Consider the following 15,902-nt stretch of genomic DNA (forward strand, 5'->3'; position numbering starts at 1 on the left):
TCATTTTTTTCTCATGTAATGAGTGACAAATATATGTAATTAATTTCTTCCTGACAAGAAAATTCCCGATATATCTCTAATGCCTAATGTTGGTAGGGAGCAACTTTCACCAACTTTCTTGACCTGAAATTTGCGGTTCAAATAGTTTCCGGCAACTTTCTAATCCAATTTTGTTGTTTATGTGTTTTCGTTTGATCCTTCGTGATTAAGCTAAAACTAATATTTCCAAAGTAAATCAATTTCCTTACCAAAACAAAAAGCTGCTTATACCCCTATCCTTAAATCCCCACCACAATCCCACACCCGACATATAAAGTTTGCATGCATGAAAGTGGAATAATCTTGATTAGTGGTGGTGTGCATTCATATTGTTTTAAGTTAAATTGAAACTGAAAAGACACCTGCAAAGACATAAATCTGAAGACTAAAGCCTACTTTCATTACTATTATTGTTAAATAATTATTTTGATCTGTCAACGTGTCAAACCATGCTATTGCAATACTTGAATATATCAAAGTTATAAAAACATCCATAAATATTTGTTTTTTGAGGTGAGTTTTGTCTTCGAATTTATCTTTTGTTAGTAAATTAAATTTTAAAAAAAATATATGTTTCAATTTCAATATTTTCAACAACTATAATATCATTCATTCACACATTTAGAGATCAAAATGATGCATTATTAAATTATCATTTATTTTACTTTTAGAAAAAGCTATCATTTATTTTGAGAGCCAATGTTCTATTTACTTTCCAATATCTTTTGCTCTAGTGGACCCCACGTGACCCCTTTTCCTCCCTTCAAATACTCCTCTCCTCACCTTCATTTCCTCCCTTTTCCCCATTCTTCCTCCCTCCGGTTCATTTTCTGCTTTATCTGAGCCGAATCATGCTAATCCAAACCGAAGAAGCGGTTCAATTACCGGTTCTCGAAACCATGCTTTCAGAAAGTGAAATACAATACCTATTTTCCCTCATTAACCAATCAGAAGACCCAGCCAGTCCTAGCTCCGGTTCAATTAGTTCAAACCGTGCGGTTTACTCCATGAAAGAAAGAAAGCTTAGGCGCATGCAGTCGAACCGGGAATCAGCTCAACGGTCCCGTTACAAAAAGAAGAAGCATTTAGAGAACGTAGCGAACCGGTTGAACCGGCTGAGAATTGAAAATCAAGAACTAAAAAACCAATTAGCATTCACCATGCATCACCATCTTCTACTTTCCCTAGAGAATGACCAATTAATATCTGAATCCGTTGCTCTTTTGGCCACACTTTCAAATCTTTGTGCCATTTTAAGCAACTCCACGTCTTCATAAATCACAATGAGCAATACTTACACAAATCAATTAATTAAGAAACTTATATAAATAATATATATTACTATGATATATCAACCTTCAGTTCAATGTATTATATGTCCTTTTAGTTTAATTATTGGCCACAGGTTTTATATCATGGTTACGTTGCGAAGCTTTAATTAATTGCGGAAAAATACTATGGCTTGAGATTATACATGCAATTTCGTTGAAGAGACTTTATATTGCGGCATAATTGCAATTGTGGACTGAACCTTTGAAGAAATGGCTGGTTGGTGCATCGAGGTGGGGAAGAGTGGTGCTAGCTAGAAGTTACTTTACTTCTATATTACTTTTTTTTCTATATTACTTTTTTTTCCCTTTTAATTACTTATGTTTACTAGGAGAAAGCTAGAGAACATGCTTTTCAAACATTGTAGTGGCTTAGATAAGAAGCCCACGTTGTTGGAAGTACAATGTAGGAATTTTGTGGGTTCACTTTTTATCATGTTTGTAGCCTTTATCTTTTAGCTTTTGTCAATTTATATATTAGTGAGGGATGAAACTGAGGAGATGATAAGCAAAGTTTGAAAAGTGTTTCGAGTCGATTGGAATCTTTATGGAATATATATTGATGGTGCATAGTCTCAGTTCAATGTAATGTAAATTATGCTAGCTATGTTTGGACCAAACAAGGTCAAGGAACATGCATATATTGTTTTTTTTTTTTTTTTGTGTCTTTTTGGATAATTTTAAATACTTCAACTGCCTAGACTTGACTTAATTAGACTAGCTTGATCGCTTATACATTTTACAAAGACATATATACTCATGCACAATGGTGGATTCATGCACTAATGTTTTTTTCACATCAAAAAGCATAAAGAAACGAGTGGGCCAAATTTCGATTGTGAGATCATATGGGGACCATCTTGCATTAACAAATATTACTAATCATGTGACGAAAATAGCTTTTTCACTACAGCAAAATTGTTTTTATAATGGCAATATATAATAGGCCTGCTAAGACTCAGTTTGGTAAAAAAAAATTAGTGAATATCCGAGCAGTTAGTTTATAGCATATAATTGATAGAGTGACAACTGAAAATTGATAAGTAGTTGATTGATGTTTTTCTAAGGAAGTTCATTGAATATATATATGTGATAAAACTAGTGTTTCAACTTGTCCATGAATATGAAATGATACAAAAAAATATATATTTAATTAATATATATTTTTTCAATTAAGTTAACAAGAGTAAATTGATAGAAAAAAATGATAAGTTTTAAGCTATAAGTTCTTTAAAGTAGTTATAAAAAAAATACTATAAACTAATAAAAAAAATTATAAGCTCGTGAAAAAATGTTTATCAAACAAGTTTATTTAATCATATAAACTTATAAGTTATAAATTATCCTCTTCAAGCTCAAAATTTTGTATTGTCAGATTCTAACTCATTTACTAAACTAAGGAATTGATGTTGTGACTACTAAACAATTGCCAGCAGTAAATTATATAGCGACACATATCATTGTTAAAATAGGGTGTTAGTTCAGAGGTGATGAAAGTAGTTGCGGAGCTTCATTAATATTTTGGGGTGTCAAAGAGGCTTAACTATATATATAGAACTATTTCGATTACATATTACAAATCATTAGTTTGGGTAGTTGTTAATTTTTGCTTGAAGTTTACCCTTTGTTTGGGAATTCAAATCCTGACCAAAACATTTTTTATAAATTTATGCATTTAGTTTGTTCTTCGTTGCATGTATGTGATTTGCAATTGAATTACCATGACTTGATCTGCAATTGAATTGCAATTACGTGGTAAAAAGATTTCTTTTCAATTCATGTACACTGGTTGCGACACATACTTAACTTTTCCTAAATGAAAGCAACCTACTATCCTAACTAATTATTGTCGCAGTTATTAGATTAATGGTCTTAAATTTGAAAATGCATGAGAGACAAAAAATGAAGAAAACAAACGGGAGAGGAAGATAGTTAAGAAATAGAAGCAAATAAAGGATAGTGGTTGAAAATTTGAAAGGAAACTAAAGGTATTTTTTTTATTTGGGGTGTAACCAGAAGTAGTTGGAGTGCAACTAGAAATAATCCAAGCGAGGCAGCCATCTCACAATTTTTAAGCCTCAAATTTATTATTTTAATTTAATTAATAGTATTATTTTTATCAATATTAATTATTTTAGATGGCATAATATAAACTTTACTCATTAATTTTGCTACTAATTGAATTAATTTTTTCTTTTGAGGAATCTAATTGATTTACTAAAACACTTTTGGGATTTTAAGAGGGTTTTTTTTTTCAAAATTTTAACCCTCTTAGAGAAATAAATCATGATGAACGGGTCTTGATTAAATTATTAATCACAAATCAAACAACAACTGAAAAGAAATATGTGTTTACCTCAAAGAGTGAGTGGTGACAAGTACTGCTTGATGGCAGCACCTCTACTCAGTCCATACGAACAACTTCCTTCACTCGCGGTGCTAACTGCTCACGAATGAAGTCTTAGAGAGAAGGGAGCTGTTTTTAAGGTTTCAGAAAACTAGGGTTTATGAAAGAGTGAATTAGGTTTAGAGTTACTCTTCTACACAAGGGTTCTATTCGGTCCCACATAGGTAGTTTGGTTGGTGGATTAAAGGACGTTGAATGATTTAAAAGAGAAAACCTCATATTCATTTTCCGAAAACTAACATTTGCATATAAAAAAATTCCCTAAAAAAACATTTGCATATAAAATTAAAAAAGAAACGAATCTTGTTAATGTATTTGATATTTATTTTTGTGTTGATTAATAATAATATTATAAAAATTAATTAGGCTTCATATCAAATTTCGCCAAATGCCTCTAAATTTGTTGGGTGACCTAGTTATAACCGGTAAGAAAGGAAGTGTGTGTTATAGCAGTAACATGCCCTACCCTACTTTAGATTAGACTTAACAATTGAGAAAATTTGAGTTTCATGTCTCAACCTTGTGGTCGTTGGCTCGAAGTTGTAAAGGAGAAGTTTAGTAATCGAAAGAGAAAATTTGAAAGAACCCTAATCGTGATGGTGGGAGAAAACCTTGGATCTCAAATAATTGAAGCGATCAATGTTTGGACGGTTACTTTCTTCAGTCTCTACTTCATCATTATCTACGTAGCTTTCCAATACGACCTCTTAGTTGAACGCCCTGAATCCCATCCATCACCACCTAACACCGCCGCTCACAACGCTTCCGATTCCAAGATCATCCAGTTCACACTCCAACACGCTTTTGGAGATTCTGATTTCTCCAACGCCGGTAACTTCTCCGCGAGCGTCATAACTTGGACCGACGGCACTCAGACACTGACGAAGCCGCTGCTTATGCGAGATTCTTTCACCGATGATGACAAGAATAAATTTCAGGAGTTATTGAAAGGAGATGCCTTCTATAGGATTAGGGTGCCATCCAATGTTTTGAACCCTACCGGCGGGCAACATATTGTTTCTTCTGTCAAAGCTCAATGTCTTCCAGGGAACGGTTTGGAGGAACACTTTGTAATACACATGGAAGGTGTTAACATCTTGGCTGCCAATTATGGTGCTCCCCCTGGGGCTTGCCCTAATACCCGGCAACTGAAGCTTCCTGCAAAGTGGTCTTTCAAGTCACACATCTTTTTGAAGGACACTGAACATGCACCAATGACACCAATATTTACTGAAGAGGTGCTTGGTGGAGAGGGGATATATGTTGAACTTGTAACATATGCTGTTGGTTTGATCTCTACATACTGGATGTACTTGATCCCCCTTGGACTCATTGTAATGACTGTCGTTGACAAAGCAGTAAACTTGCCTAAGGGAAAGACTCTTTGGCAAGCTTTGGTATATCCAGAGGCAGAAACTGCACTAGAGAGGAAACTACTTTCTCTCAGAGATGATCTTTTGACGTGGTGTTGGAATGACTTTTAGAAAAAATTTCAGATTGAAGGGAACTACATGGTATTATATATATTTTTTTTGAAGGAAATTACATACCATAAGTTTTTCAAGTTTATTTTGTTGAATATTTTATTCGGTTTCAAATGTAAGTGAAAGTAACCAATTTCATATTAAATTTAGGATTCAATTCATATACATTGTTAGTGTAAAGATTTTTTACACTGTCAATCAATCAATTGTAGTTGTTAGGTCGCTAAAAAGGTTTGAATTTAATCATAACTATGTTTAACGTTGCACATAGAAACGTTTGAATTTAATCAACCGGATGTGTTTCTATGTATAACTAAATTTCCCCCCAAATCTTAGTACAAGTTGACAGATCTATTGGATTCTCTTTAATTAGTGAATGTTTGATTGGAATTGTAGTAGACATATAATCCAAATGTTCCTTTAATTAGTAAATGTTGGATTGAAATTGAAGTAGATATATGATCCAAAAACTTTTGGCCCACATTGGATTAACTTTTATGAGATTGTTTTTGTATAAAAGTATGGTAAAAAAAGACTTTTATGTTTATGAAAAAACTGATATAAAGGTTTGACTCTTCATATTAGAGATTTCTTTCCATTCCATACTTCTATTTTATAAGTTTGGTGGTATTTACATATATGTTGTGATGTTTGATGAGATATGTAGCTTGAAAGATGCAAATGGAATCTTTAGTCATTATGACTTGGAACACAAGATACAATGAATTTTGAATTTCGACGCTCAACTTCAGAAGTCATTAATCAAGCAATCCATCTTGGTAATTTTGGTTCCCCAATTCAATTTCCTGGTTGCTTGATGACTGATTCTACCGCATTCTCTTACGTTCAATCTTCTCAGATGTTTAATAGTTGCAGAAATTTGGTTTTGGGAATCCCCAAGTTTTAAAATTCTTGGTATGTATGAAGATTGCATCTTTCTAGCTGTTTTTTTTTTTTTTTGCAAATGGTTCTAGTTTTAATGACTGTATCGGGCTTTTACTTGAGTTGTCTTGCGGGAAGTTATGCCCCACACCCCTACATTTATACCTTCACCCCAACATTTTACACAAACTACCAAATTTACCATTTATTTATATAAAAAAAAAAAAACACAATCCCTTTCACTTTTCACCCCACACTTTTCTGGAAAAAACACTTCGCGTGTTCACCCATTTTCTGAAGAAAAAAAAAACCCTTGTCCTGCTTCTACTTTCAAAAAAGAGCAAGCCTTCTTTCCTTGTTCTCTTAATCGTTTTTGTGTTCGTTCTCACCATATTTTCATGTGTTTGTTCTCTTTATGGTTTACCGGAATCATTGATTAAGGTTTGCTAGGTTTTCTGGGTTAGTGGTTACCGGAATTGTCAATTGAAAATGACGATGTGATGACGATTATGGAAACGACGATGTGTGAAATGGTGTCCTGAATCGTTGACCGGAATCTTCCTGATTCAAAAATAATTATGCTACTTTCACACTTTCAACAAAAGATGAAAAGATGTGATCTGCAACTTTGAAATTGGTGGATGATTCATCCTTATATGTGGGCTGTTTGATTTGTGTTGTAGAGTTATCATAGTAAAATGAAGAATGGCTATTCACCGATGAAAAAAATGAATAATCTTGGCTTAAATTGACTTCTTTTTTATTGCTCGTAACTGTAAATTATGTTCCATGAACAGATGGAGGAATATAAATGCTAAAATTTCAGAAATCCTTATGCAGATGTTGGGGTTTACATTTTCTATTACCTGATAACTTCTTCAATTTACGTGAAATTTATTGACTTCCGGTAATGTTTCTGAGTTAACTGATTTACACTTTGTTATGGGAAATATTTGGTGGGATGAAATCAAATGTCAAGAAGGATAAAATTGGGGAAATATTTTGTGGGGGTGAAATCAAATGACAAAAAGGATAAAATTGGAATTATGTATGATTTGTAGGGGTGAAAGTATAGTTGCAGGGGTACAAGGTAAAACTACCTGTCTTGCGTTGTTGTTGTTGTTCCATGCTATTTTTCAATTTTGAGGTATATGAGTACATAAGCTGTGCTCATAAATTCGGTCTTGAGTAAAAAGGGTTATAAAGGAGCTAACTCAAATTCAGAGATGAGGAAGATTAATTGGTATATCAAACGTTTGTCTTGGCTTTGATTTATTTATAAGGAAGATAAAAATAAGAATTTAGTCTTAATAATTTGTGGAACAACCTCATTTCTTACTTGCAAAATGTGTAATTTCAACTATTGTAATAAGTTAGAGTACCCATTCTACTTTCAATGATATTTTGCTTATAAAAGAAATAGAAGTTTTTCTTTTGAGGAAAAAAAAATAGAAGTTGTCTGTCGCCCGTTTAGGTACGTGTGTAGTTAATTTTTTTTTTTTTTTCAATTGTAGATATGAAGAAAGGGGTCCCATTTAGAATGGACAAATGCAATACTTGTGCACAAAACACAACTTGTGCATTTACCTACAGCTGCAGGTTTTGGTGGGGTCAGATGACCTGCTAAAAATAAATAATTAATAAAAGAAAACATATTATATTGGGAAATATTGGTTTTATTGTTTTTGCTGGAGACACCCCCCAAATCTGAAAATGCAGAGTAGCAATTCACACCTTGGTAACACATCAGCACAGCTAGTTTGTCACTTTTTTTTTTTTTTTTTATATGTTTCCTTCTTGCATCTTCATCTCCAGCCATTATTCCTAAAAGCTAATCAAGGACCCTCCCTTCTTTTCTTGCAATTGGTGTACTGTCTAATTATTTTGCCTTTATCATCATGACGTTTTTAAAAGCAATTGGTGATCATGTACCAAGACTTGTCTAAGAAACCCTTTTAAGTTGAACTTGATCTTTTGCCCAGATCGGTAGAAGAAATTAATTTTCTTATTCAACTTTGTTGCAATTTTCGATCTGGAAAATCTCACAATTGGCTAAAACGATCTAAATCTGACTGTTTGTATTTTCCAGAATTCCAAATCCCTAAATTCTTTGATCAACGATTTCTCCTAAGTTGATCGAATGATTCTGAAAATTTTACAGGGGCTTTTCTAAATCATATGATAATGATAATTTTGCAAGAACCTTAAAAAAAAAATGCGATTGGCTTGTGGATTTGCAAAAATATGTATGTGTTTTCTGCTTGCCATTCAAATCCGATCAAGACTACATAAAAATCGTTGCATTTCACTATGTATCGAGCGAGATCCGGTCGGGTTAGATCATGGGTCGAAACGACCCGTTTTAAACTCGCGGGCGAAGAAGATGAGTAATAAAAAAAATTGGCAAAAAAAAAAAAATTGAACATCACAATCTGTACTAAGCATGCACTTATGAATTTTGAGGATTTTAATTTGATTTAATTTTTGTTAGCAGTTTTGAATAGTAGACAATTAATCAATGATTTAATTCATTTTATTATGGGTTGACACAAGCCTACCATTTTAATATTTATTTGACACAAGCCTAAATAAAATTTATTTTGACACATAATTAATTTGCGTGTTCAAATTTTTTGATTTGTAGTTGTGTTCAATTAAGAATTTCTCTTCATATAATTAATTTGACCGTTGAATAAAACCTAAGCGGATTAAGGACGAAATACAAACTCAATTTTCGGCGATCCAAAGTTTTGTCATAAATCGATCGCACAAACTATCCCTTCGTTGAAATTCAAAGTTTCTGGTTCATTCTAAGTTCAATTAAGTCATATTCCATGGTCGAAATGATTTTGTTTGACATCGTTCGTCGTTTGGGTAAATTTCAATCGACTGACGATGACAATTTTCTTTTTATAAGAACGGTTGAAAAAAAAGTTGATGCTCGTTCTACGCAAGTAGATTTTCTTTTCATAAGAACTTGTAGATTTCTATCCAATGTCATAGGAGTACCCCCTAAGTGGTGTAACATGTGAAATGGTTAATTTATGTAAATATTTCGGTATAAGAATGATGAAGGAAAGTTTTTATTCTTGTCATCCATTTTGCTATTCTCTTTTTGTCTCTACAAATATTTGTTACCATTTTTTAATATTTTCTATAAGCATAAATATAAAGTTAGACTTACTATGATATAAGGGAACAGCTTTATTTGCATCACGTTTTATAAAAACTACACATGATTCCAGAAATATATATCCACAACACAAATTTTTATTTTTATTTTTATTTTCAAATGTATACATCTGAAAAACGGTGATGACTGTAAGTTAGGGGTTCGATTAGTCTGTTGTAGGTCGATCCAATAAACTAACACAAATGCTTTCATGATTACATCAAATGCATTAGGAAACTAAATATACATTGGCTAGATAATTCGTAAAAAGAAAAGAAAATTGGTATATCAAAGGCAGATAATGGCCGGCTTGATGTAAATACTACTTTCACAGCACACCATGATGCTCCCGTCGAATTGAATAAAGTGGAAAGCACTCTCAATCACCTGAGCAGAGTTCTGAAATGTACCACCAAGCAATCTAGCATAATGGGCAGGTTCATTAGACAGCAGCAGGAAACATGTTTATCACCAGTAACACTTTCAAATTTTAGTTGACTCAAGACAGCAAGATGAACAATCACCATTTTATTTTAGGAACTTCTTGTATAAATTTTCAATACTACGGCAAAAACTTAATACACAGGCCAAAGTAGATAGATAGGAGTACCTAACTAGCCTTAAACTTGTCCCTTTGCAAAAGTTTCCTTCATAAAATTTGCCAAAATTTAAGCTAACTTAGCTAAATGCTCAATATATGCATGATCAGCTCCTTCTACGGTATATACATGATCAGCTCCTTCTACGATATGTAACTTGTGTTTAGGTAGGATCTTGGCGAACTCAAGTGCATCTCCAACGGGAATTATTGTGTCGGCGTCACCATGAACAGTAAGGAACCTATCATGTATTATGAGACTGTATTATATGTCCATGTGTTATGGAAATGCCATAACTTCATTAAAAAATATCAATTTTCATTAAAAAAAATTATCATGACTCATGTTGTAGCAGCATCTTACATATAGACAAACATAGCATCTTACATTTTTAAAAGCATGAGCCTAGCATCAATTTAGATATAAACATTATCTCCTTCACTAAATAATAAGAGAAAAAATCATCTCATCAAAAACAAAAATAAGAGAATACATCATTATTATGAGACTATGTTTACTACAGCATTATTATGACAAGTTCTGTAGACTCCCAAAATTCTTACCCTTATAAAGCTCATATTCCATAATAAAAAGTTCTGACATGATCAATTGATAAGGATTTTGTTTTGTTTCAAAACATTGCAGAAGCATATTTTTGAATGAGATCACTTGAAATGCTTATGATTTAAATTTTAAAAGAACAAAATAGATTTATAGAGGTAAGATGCCATCTGTCATCTCTGTACCCAAGAACCTTCACCATTCACTGATGAGAGGCAAAGTATCAGACAATTTTTTCCTCACCTGCAGTCTTTGTCAATCTGCAGGCATGCTTGATGCATGTCTATGCTTAATCGATCCTTCAAGCTTTCCTCGGTTATGCGATAATCAACACTTCCTACAAAAGAAGATTGATGCGATGCCCTCAAAAACTGAAAACAAGTAATATAAAACCGACAAAAACCAACAAAGCTCCTAAAAAGAACTTAAACTTAAGAGAACAATTAACGGGGATCAGTATATCATCACTAGAAGAGATCAGCACATCCAAAAAAAACATTCAAATTATAATCTAATCAAAGGTGCAATAACAAAAATCCTAATCATATTTAACAGGAAAGAATGACAACTTGTAAATAGCATACATTTTATTTCTTAAATAAAATATAGACGAAATATAATCTTCCCAATAGGTATACATCCTCTATGTATTTTGATCAATATTCATCTTCATTACAATGAAAAATAGACAAACTTCATATATCATTTAAATATGATGATTGAAAACTATGCCATATATAATTCCAGGAATGAATGATGGCATGGGCCAGAAAACTAACTCAGTGTGGCAATAAAGAAAGACAAGCTCATTCAAGGGAGCACAATGAGAACAAGAATATGAAAAACATTAAAACCTGAGTTTTATCTATAAGTATCGAATGAGAGAACCAACTAGACAACATATTCAAACATACCTAATAACAAAAGTTACTTGTTAACATTGAACACAATCATGTATTAAAAGTTAATAACAAAATAAAACATTACGAGATTACCGCAACAAGAGATTCAGCACCCTCAAATTGTTTCACATTGTTCTTTCTCTTCCTTGGCACGAGTTTTGAGCAACTTCTGCTCATCCTCTACCATTGCTTTCGAACAAGGAAAGATCTGTCATATGCATCCACCGCTTCTTCTGACTTAACTCTCACTTCCCTCTCACTCAACAAATTTCCAATTAACAAACATAAAAACCAATATAAACATAAAAATGCGCAGAAAATGAAATAAACCGAACTAATAAACAAAAGATTCACTGCAAATTTGTATTGGTTAAAATCACAAGGAAAAATACAAATACCTCTTCTTATGACTCTGCAGTTAGAGACTTTTATGCAGGATCTTCGTACTTTACTCTGTTCTTAGAGTCTATTTCGAACCCTAAGTGTAAAGCACAGTCAGAAATTACACAATTAATATTTGAAAAATAGAAAATATAAGGAATGACATAGTCAGAGTTACAGATTTGCAATAGAAATTATTGACATACCTGGATGAGGAAAAGATAACGTCAAAGGTAGAGGGGGAACTGATATTTTTGAAGATATCAGTGTTTATGTTCAAATCTGAACTTAAAAACCCCAAATCTTATGAAGGGAACCATCTTGTAGCTTCGTAGTATTTTGCAATCGCAGAGAGAGAGAGAGAGAGAGAGAGAGAGAGAGGGAGAGATAGAGAGGGAGAGATAGAGAGGGGAAGGGAGGGAGGTAGGGAGGGAGGGAGGGAGGCGAGGCGTTGGCAGTGGGAGCTTGTTCCAGTCTTCTGGAATTGGGTAACGAAAGGGATGAATAGGGAAAAATTAGGGTAAACTAGATAGAGGGAAGTGTTTTGCAACCCAAAAAATTCAGGGACAAGACTTGTGTGACATTATGTCACGGTGACATTAAATCTGGGCCACACAAAGGTGTTGTGTTGTGTGGCCCAGATGTGTTGTATGTGTTGTGTGGCCCAGATGTTGTGTGGCAATGTGTGTTGTGTGGCCCAGATTTAATGTCACCGTGACATAATGTCACACAAGTCCAACCCAAAAATTCAGGAAAGTGAGCCAAAATAAAATGTGGGAAAACTGAGCGCATTGGGTAAATTAGATGGAGGGAAATTTTGGAGCCATGTGTGAAAGTGGTGACATTGAGAGGTAGAATAAGGAAGGAAGTGAAATTTGATTATTTTGGCAGAAGAAGGAAAGTGAAATTGAGTGAGATAATTCTGCCAAAAAAAATATAGCTAAAATGAAATTAAGTTTTTTTTAGTTAGTATTCAATTTACCTTTATCCGGAAAAAAAAATCATTTTTTTAATTTTTTTTAAATCATTGTATTTTTTATTAATATGTTCGTTCCACATAATAAATAATAGGGTTAAATATGTTTTTAGCCCTATAAATATACCAACATTTCGTTTTAGTCCCTTTAAAATTTTCCTTCAACTCTTAGCCCCTATAAAATTTTCAATCACTACTTTTGATCCCCATTTTTAAGTTAATTTTGGTATTTTTTTTTTAATGAAATTGTGTAGATGTGTGAAGAATATTGGGAAAAAAATCCCAAAAAAAATTAGAATTTTTTAACAAAACATAAATTAAATATGAATTTTTAACCGTCAAAAATATAAAAATTCATATTAAATTCATGTTTTGTTAAAAAATTCTAATTTTTGTTTTGGAATGATTCTTATAATATTATGAATTTTTCTGCAAAAATATGAATTCTACATGTGAGTTTACAACTCTTACCCCAATGACAACTCTCACCCTAAGGACAAGATTCTTTGACCTAAACTAATTCAAAGATGTCAGCACGACTGATCAAACTCATAATTCTTACCCTAACTGAAAGAATCTTGGAGTCAAAGTACTTAGATGAACATTCAAAGACTAATCAAACTCTTGTTATCCACTAACCAAGCTTACAACTCCAACCCTAATAAAAACTATAACCTAATGACAAGATTTTTCGACCTAAACTACTTCCAAGATTTCAAAACGACTGATCAAACTCACAACTCTTGCCCTAACTGAAAGAATCTTGGAGTCAAAGAACTTGAATGGACGTTCATTGATTAATCAAATTATTGTTATCGACTAAACAAGCTTACAGCTACAACCCTAATGACGACTATAAACCTAATGACAACATTCTTGGACCTAAACTAATACAAAAATTTCATCACGACTGATCAAATTCACAACTCTTGCCCTAACTGGAAGAATCTTGGGGTCAAAGCACTTGAATGGACGTTCACTGATTAATCAAACTATTGTTATCGACTAAACAAGCTTACAACTACAACCCTAATGACAACATTCTTCGACCTAACCTAATACAAATATTCCCCTTTCGAATGATCAAACTCACAACTCTTGCCCTAACTAGAAGAATCTTGGAGTCAAAGTACTTTGATGAATGTTCAACGAATAATCAAACTCTTTATCGACTAATCAAGCTTACAACTCTCACCCTAATGACAAGATTCTTCGAACTAAACTACTTCCAAGATTTCGAACGACTCATCAAACTCACAACTATTACCCTAACTCAAAGAATTTTGTAGTCAAAGTACTTGGATGAATGTTCAACGACTAATCAAACTCTTTATGGCCTAAACTACTACATAGACTTCAGCACGACTGATCAAACTCACAACTCTTACCCTAACTGAAAGAATATTAGATCCAGAGTACTTGGATGAATGTTCCACGACTAATCAAAATCTTTATCGACAAATATTAAGTATGTGTTCTTGTTGATTTGTGATGAATGGTTTAATCAAGATCCGTTTTCAATGGGATTCCTTCCGCAAAGAGGATTAATATTTTGAAAAACCCCTCTTAAAATCCCTTCACTTACAACTCTAACCCCGATGACAACTATAACCGTAATGACAAGAATCTTTGAGCTAAACTAATTCAAAGATTTCAAAACGACTGATCAAACTCACAACTCTTGCCTTAACTGAAAGAATCTTGGAGTCAGAGTACTTAAATGAACGTTCAATGACTAATCACACTATCTATCGACTAACCAAGTTCACAACTCCAACCCTAATGAAAACTATAACCCTAATGAAAATATTCTTGGACCTAAACTACTTCCAACATGTCAGAACGACTGATCAAAATCACAACTCTTACCCTAGATGAAAGAATGTTGTATTCAAAGTACTTGGATGAATATTCATCACGACTTATCAAATTCACAACTCTTGCCCTAACTGAAAGAATCTTGGAGTCAAAGTACTTGAATGAACGTTCACTGACTAATCAAACCCTTTTATCGACTAAACAAGCTTAAAACAACAACCCCAATGACGACTATAAACCTAATGACAACATTCTTCAATCTAAAATAATACAAATATCTCATCACGAATGTATAATGACTAATTAAATTCTTTATCGACTAATCAAGCTTAAAACTCTAACCCTAATGGGAAGATTCTTCAACCTAAACTACTTCCAAGATTTCAGAACGAATTAGCAAACTCACAACTCTTACCTTGACTGAATGAATCTTTGAGTCAAAGTACTTAGATGAACGTTCAATGACTAATCACACTATCTATCGACTAACCAAGTTCAGAACTCCAACCCTAATGAAAACTATAACCCTAATGACAATATTCTTGGACCTAAACTACTTCTAACATGTCAGAACGACTGATCAAAATCACAACTCTTACCCTAGATGAAAGAATGTTGTAGTCAAAGTACTTGGATGAATGTTCAATGACTAATCAATTTTTTCACCGACTAATCAGGCTTACATCTCTCACCCTAATGACAAGATTATTGGAACTAAACTACTTCAAAGATGTCAGAACGACCGATCAAACTCAAAACTCTTACCCTTACTGGAAGAATCTTAGAGTCAAAGTAGTTGGATGAACGTTCAATGACTAATCAAATTTTTCACCGACTAACCAGGCTTACATCTCTCACCCTAATGACAAGATTCTTGGATCTAAACTACTTATACGACAATTACTTCGATAAATGTTAATTGATTAATCAAGATATTCACTACGTGGTGTGTATTTCATCAATTTTATCGTTATTATTATAATTAATTTTTATTACATTATAAATATACTTCAATAAAATTTTATTCAAATCACAAATCTAATTTATAAATTCAATATAGATAACAAATTTCAATTATTTTTTAAACACATTCAACTGAAAATAACATAATATATTACATAATTAAATAAACTCAAGAATAAATTAACAAAAATAAATCTTTAAAATACAAAAACTCAAACTGGCTAACGAATAAATGTTTTGCGTATTTTAATGTTCATTTACCTTGACCAATTCAACAATAATGTACACACTTCGGTCACCAAAATAAGCAAAACTTGAAATTTTAGATTAACTTAACAAATTATCTATGTAGTATTATGTTACTCAATAATATACCCCACACACTATTTA

At 32.8% G+C, this 15,902-nt stretch overlaps 1 protein-coding gene and 1 long non-coding RNA gene across 2 annotated transcripts; one reads left to right on the forward strand and one right to left on the reverse strand.

The window, feature by feature from the left end:
- The first annotated feature begins 1,316 nt into the window (after positions 1 to 1,316).
- On the forward strand, positions 1,317 to 5,301 carry LOC146942207 (uncharacterized). Its single transcript, XM_085756148.1, has one exon. The coding sequence runs from the start codon at positions 4,284 to 4,286 to the stop codon at positions 5,256 to 5,258; it is 975 nt and encodes a 324-aa protein (XP_085612274.1). The 5' UTR covers positions 1,317 to 4,283; the 3' UTR covers positions 5,259 to 5,301.
- Positions 5,302 to 9,392: 4,091 nt separating this feature from the next.
- Positions 9,393 to 12,313, reverse strand: LOC146942208 (uncharacterized). Its single transcript, XR_015032612.1, has 4 exons — positions 11,468 to 12,313; positions 10,716 to 10,809; positions 9,923 to 10,152; positions 9,393 to 9,733 (listed from the first exon to the last, which is right to left on the reverse strand). It is a non-coding gene; the product is annotated as an uncharacterized LOC146942208 (long non-coding RNA).
- Positions 12,314 to 15,902: the final 3,589 nt, after the last annotated feature.

The sequence above is a fragment of the Medicago sativa genome, chromosome 3 (assembly GCF_051527215.1).
Source record: "Medicago sativa cultivar Bolivia chromosome 3, Bolivia_mono, whole genome shotgun sequence".
In the NCBI taxonomy this organism is placed as follows: domain Eukaryota; kingdom Viridiplantae; phylum Streptophyta; class Magnoliopsida; order Fabales; family Fabaceae; genus Medicago; species Medicago sativa.

Coding starts and splice junctions, on each gene's coding strand:
- LOC146942207 (XM_085756148.1), top strand. CDS start 4,284: ATGTCTCAACCTTGTGGTCGTTGGCTCGAAGTTGTAAAGGAGAAGTTT.